Below are 6000 nucleotides of genomic sequence, written 5' to 3'. Positions count from 1 at the left end.
CTGGGGCTGGGACAAGCTGCCCAGCCGGGGCAGGGAGGCGTGGGACAAGGGAGGGGGGCTCCTGCCACTGTGCCACTGTGTGCTGATGGTCTGGGAGGGCATGGGGGCAGGCATGTACCCCTAGATTTGAGCAGGGCAGGCTGGCCAGACTGCACTGTGGGAGGCTAGCCCCAGCTGCCCGCCACCAGGCTGCACTTCCCGGGGTGGGTGGAGCCAAGGCAGCTGGCCCCAGCCACAGCCCAGAGCGCAGCCCTGGCTCCGCCTGCCCCGCAGAGTGCAGTGGAGTGGGGACTGTGGGAGGCTGCAGCCACCCTAAAATTCCCCATAGCCCCTGCCAGCAGCCCCTCTCTGATCTGGGTACACGTGCCCACCACCATGCCCTGCTGCTTCTCACCCAGTCGGGGCAAAGCTGCGGCTTGTCTGGGAGGTACAGGGGGGTTGGATGAGTGGTGGGAGGGCATAGCCCCCTGCTCCTAGCGCCTTCCACCACACTTCCAGAGTGAAGCCCAGCCCACCCCGTGCATATCCAGGGGCATGCACTCATTCCCATGCCCTCCTGGACTGGTGGCAAGAGCTGCCAGAGGAGCCACCAGAAGAGCAGCTCCTGGACCCGTGGGGTACGGTGGTGCACAGTGGCAGGAGCCCCCTCCCCGAGTCCTGTGTGCCCCCGCTCCGGCTGGGCAGCTTGTCCCAGCCCCAATCCCTCTCTCACTGTGGGGGCGTTGATCTGCCCCCCATGCCCCTTCTCTCCCCCCTCCATCCACCACAACAGACTTACCAGCTGGAGGCAGCTGTGTCCAGTGTGGTGAGGACTGCTGCCTGTTTAGTCTATGGCTGACTCTCCAAATCGGCAGCAAATCTTTGGATCTGAATTGGCTGAATCGAATCAGAACAGTGATTTGAATCACCACATCAAATCACTGTCCCTCTGAATTGGCCAAATCTGAATCTGAGGTGAATACTCGCTGCTTCGCACAGGCCTAATGTCCAGCATCTGCAGTTGAAGACAGCGTGGACTGCTCAGCTCCAATCCAGGAAGAGAGAACAAGGAGGCATAAAGGGGTTGTTCTATGATGCTTCTTTGTCCTTTCATCCTTTTTGCCTTTCATTAAAAGTCAAGCAGGAATAAACCACTTTAAATTACTTATTTTTACCAGGCAAAATTGGCCAATTTCAGGAACTGGTTGCAAGCACACAGCATGTATTGGGTAGCAGGCACTTTTTCTTTGGGTGACAGAAGTGCTCACAGACAGACAGTGATCACTTTTCTATCAGCACCTCAGCTGATTTCCAGAACGATGGTCACTTTAGGAGTGGCCATAACAGGGGTGGGCAAAACGGTGGCTCAGACCCGCAGCTGAATCCATTTCCCAGCAGCCCCTGCCTGCATCACTGTGGCCAGTTTCTATGGAGACCTTAGAAGCAGCAGGGCCATGATAGCATGGGGCCAGGGTTTCCATGGAGACTGGCCAAGCAGCACTGGCTGGGCAAGGAGCGGATCTGGGGCTGGGGCTGGGGCTGGGGCCAGGACTGGGATCTCGTAATAGTGGCAGCGTGGGCTGGAGCTAGGGCAGAGCTGTGATCTGCCGCCTGCATGCCCCCGGCTCTGGACCACACTGCCAGTGCCTCAGAATCCTAGCCCTGGAGCAGCTCCCCGCCCAGTCATGCACCCTGCCAGCACTACTTGGGACAGTTTCCATGGAAAGCCCGCCCCGCCCTGCTGCTCCTGGGGTGTCCATGGAAACCAGCTGCAGCCATGCAGGCAGGTGCTACTGGGAAATGGTCAGATCCACCATTTTGCCCATCCCTGGGCTGTAAAAGCCTTGTCTTCTTCTCCATCTAGTGACCAGCAAATCACATGTGCAGCCATACAAAGTGAGGGGCTTTGCTCATTTTTATTTCTTTTTGCTGTATAAGAAAGGCGTGCCTATTTGGGGAGAAGAATTTTTAGATACACTTTTAATTTTCCTGTATGTTGTCTACAGTACATACTCAAGTCTTCTCCATACTGTTTCTCCAAGCCAACTCCAGGGACAACTGGAGAACTTGGAAGTAAATGACATCGGGTGTACTGTGACACTTAGAACCTGATTAATGGGGAAGAGAAATCAGACTGCTTTAAAAGTCTAATTTTTGCCTGTTCTTTTCATTTATTTGTATTCAAGCAGCACTAAAGTGCCCAGATGAGACTGAGATACCACTGTCGTATAACAAGATGAGATTAGCACTTTGATAAATTTTGTGCCATCTATACAGTAGGCGAGTTGACACACTCATTAATGTACTTTTGCTACTGCTCATTAAATTTAGTACCTCTAATGCAAGGTACTAAATAAATGCGCATTAGGCAACCCTAATGTGCAGTAGCGAAAGCGCACACTTTTTAAATGATATTTAGTTTGTAATAGCTTCTTTTTACTGTACACTAGCATATTAGCATGGTTTCTGACATGACACTGTAATGTGCATAAAATAGGTCACTGCACATTAAAGCTCATGTCACCATGCCCAGTGAGACATAGACCCTGTGCTGAAGGGGTCACAACCTAAATAAACATGGGTGAGAGAAACAACTTTGTCATAAAGAAACAGAGCATATTGTGTCCAAAGGCACACAGAAAATATATGATAGAATTGGGAATTGAAACCAGAGACCCTAGCTAGAGATAGACATTACACATAAACTGGTTTAAGTGATCAGAAACTGTTTTAAACCTGTAACAGAACGTAAGTTCGGTGCACATAAACCAGTTTCAAAATGGCTGAAAGTGGTTAAGGTAAACCTGGTTGAATGTAGTATCAGACTTAACTGATTTGGGTCAAACTGGTTTATGCGATGCCTGTCCCAGACCCCTTCCTGGTTTAAGTTAAACCAGAGTCCCCCAGCATCCCAGATGCTTTGCAGCCCTAGACTTGGCTGTCTGCTGCAGAGAACGAGGCTGGCCCCACCCTTCTGTTCCCTAACCAGAGTGCCGACGGAGACTGCGGGCACAGCAGCATCTGCCTGGCTTCCCTCTACCCCATCCTCACCTTACCACTTGCTGCTCAGGCGGGGTTCCTCCCCTCCCTCCTTCGCCTTTCAGGTTTGCTGCAGGTAGTATGAAGAAGCAGAGGGAGGGAGATTGAAAAGCTCAGTATCATTAACAGATACATGCACTGGACACCTCCCCCACCCTTTGCCTCAAAGACCTAGCTGGGGGCTAGCAACACTCCTGCCTCTTGAGCAGCGAGCAGGGAAAAGCCTGGGACAGTGCAGGCAGGGTTGGGGTTTACACCCCTCCCTAATCAGAGCATCCTGCTGGGGCCTGACCAGACCCCACTCCCTCAGCTCAGCACTATAAAAGGGGAGAGAGGGCTGCTCTAGTGCCTTCTGGCTTCTAACCTGAGCCAGTGCAGGCATGTGCCTGCATTTCCTCAGTCCAGAGGGAATGTCTGTGCAGTTGCAAACCAGTTTAACCTAGGCAGATTAGACTAACCTGCAAAGATTGAAATAATTCAGGTTCAGGCTTTTTGAATATCTGTCCCTAGCCCCTGAGTACTGCGAGAATATCTTACTTGCACATAGCTGTATGGCATGTAAGATTGGACTAAAATATATTCATGTGTGAAAAATTAGAGATGAGATTAACCAGTACCAAAATCATGTGTTTAGTGGTCCTGAAGCATTTCTTGAAGGCATCCCCATGGGAACACAACAATAGTCTTCATCTTCCATCTTGTCATCTGCCTCCAGTTTCATTCTACTGTGTATTGATAATTCTGGTGATTACTGGAGAAGCATAAATACCAATGTCCTCGCTCATATTTTCTAGTATGGTCTGGACAGGATTTCACTTTTCATTTTCTGTGCATAGGCTGCATTCACAGTTTCTCTGCAGACCTATAATTTTGCCTGCAGAAAATTCTTGAGGGGAAGAACAGTTTTATGCTTAATGCCTTGGACTGGTTTTTAGTCCTGCCTACTCTTTTTGTGAGACCTTGAGCAAGTACCTAGAGCAACTGAGGTCAGCGGAAAGGCTTCCATGGACTGCAGTGGTGCAAAATGTATTCCATTATCTCCTGTGCCAATTGCTATACTTTTAAAGTGGACTAATATAATCCCACTCACATGAGTGTTGTGAGACATTGTCATTAATGTTTGTAATGTTCTTAAGATGCTCCACTAAAAGGCACAATGCCAATGCAAAGGATTAGTTGAAATCCTGGAAATTCATTCTACTATATCCCAAACATTCAACATTGATACATTCCAGTTGTATCCCTAACACATGCATGAATGGCACATGCAAACAATGACTTCTTTCTGCCATGGGCAACTTGAGTGTCTAGTTATCTATTTTACTGGCCCAAACCCATTTCCTTCAGCATGTTCTCTTTTGGCTTGTATGTTGGATAACATGATTTCAGTGCCCATTTTCAGAAGATCTGGCCCAGAGGGGAATTGCACAAGAGCTTAAACTAGTTAGGGACCCCATTTCCACTGACCTCCCAAATCTCATAGGCTCCTTTAAAAATCCCAGCATAAGGTGTATATGTTCTTCCTATGCTTGTTGCATACATGTCCCCCAAACAGTTTGGTTGTAAGCACTACTGTGCTATCAGCTTTCATTACTTATGCTCCATTGGATGTTGATCTCCTGATTTACATATTGATTCAAAATTAGTTTGAGATGCTTTTGATTGATTTGATTTGATTTTTGATTAACAATTTGCTGAAGAAATTTCTGTGGGAAGACAGGGCTGTGATATTAATACATGTTTTTATTCCCTGCAGCAATTCAGGCTAGTGTGTCTAATATAGTCATGTGTTTGGAGCTTCTCTTTCTGGGTGCATTTCTTCCCTCCTCTGATGTTGGGTAGTGTCCTCTGGTATCTCTACAACCCCGTTACTACAAAGTCATCATATGCCAACAGTTACTTGAGGCACTTGTGAGATGCTATTGATGTCCCTTATATTTAGAAAGAGAAATAATTTGGTTACTATTGGTATTATTTGGAAAATATGGCATATGGCATTTGCTCTGTTAATTATCGGCATCCAAATTCTAAGGAATGAGAAGAACTTACACTTTTTCCTGTCAGCAGGATTTAGGGTCCAGGGAAGGTGCCAGACAGAAGGCATTTGGAGGAATCTTTCTTTTATCCTATGGACTCCGTAGTGACTGTAAAGTGTCCCCACCATGCTCCAAATAATGTATATCCTTGCAATCCTCAGACCAGCCAGGACTGCCACTCCATGTTAAAAGTCACTGTGAGTCTTCAGTCTCCAGCTATGCTGCTTTGGTTAGGAGAGGTGGTTTTATACCCTGATGGCAGTCAGGTTTGGCTGCAATTCTCTGGGAACATTCAGCAATATAGCATGTATTTAAGAGTTTGGGGAAACATAACTTAAATAAAGCAATGGGCACAGGGTCAGGACTAGAAATGGTGGGGAGAAGGCAGAACAGACTTTTTTCACAAGTTCAGAACATCAGCAATTTCTAATGCAACCATTTTCCATTTTTGCACCTCAAAAACTTAAAGTGGTACATGGATGCCTCAAAGAATGGCAGCAGTCCCTAGGGTTCCTGCTAAAATAAAGCTATTTCCAGTCTGGATTGTCAGTCACATGCATAGATTGCAGGATTTCTACCAGCTGCCCCATCTCACCGGGTTTATTTAAAAAACAAACAAACAAAAATTGCACTAGCACTAAGCGTCTGGGTCCTCACTTTGTGCCATGTAGGGACTTTTAGAAAGGGGAATACTCTCAGAATGCAAAACCACAGTGAAACCTGAAAACACTTGCACAGCTTATGTATATATCCTGGTGGTTTTCCCTATATTTACCAAAGGTTGGCAATCTTGCACAGAAAATGACTGAGTCCAAAATCCTGAAAGGTTTGGAGAGTTAAATATTAATCACAATGTCCTTCTTTGTCAAAGCTATAATCCAGAGGAGAAAGTGACACTAATGTGGCCAGGAGCCGTTTGGTGATACTGTCCCGGGTACATGGCCTT

The 6000-nt window shown here is 47.3% G+C and overlaps 1 protein-coding gene across 3 annotated transcripts in view; it reads right to left on the bottom strand.

The window, feature by feature from the left end:
* The window catches only part of PDILT (protein disulfide isomerase like, testis expressed), a 43736-nt gene that overhangs the window by 29261 nt on the left and 8475 nt on the right, over positions 1-6000 (bottom strand). The window contains exon 1 of one of the 3 annotated variants that reach the window (XM_019542210.1): positions 5068-5197. The exons of the other annotated variants lie outside the window; for them this stretch is intronic. Coding sequence (XP_019397755.1) covers positions 5068-5182 — 115 coding nt within the window. The 5' untranslated portion in view covers positions 5183-5197. Of the gene's footprint in view, positions 1-5067; positions 5198-6000 lie in introns of those variants that run through there. 3 annotated transcript variants of the gene reach the window in all.

Source organism: Crocodylus porosus, unplaced genomic scaffold (genome assembly GCF_001723895.1).
Source record: "Crocodylus porosus isolate Cpor-Errol unplaced genomic scaffold, CroPor_comp1, whole genome shotgun sequence".
Classification (NCBI taxonomy): Eukaryota; Metazoa; Chordata; order Crocodylia; family Crocodylidae; genus Crocodylus; species Crocodylus porosus.
This window is presented reverse-complemented; position numbering and strand designations above follow the sequence as displayed.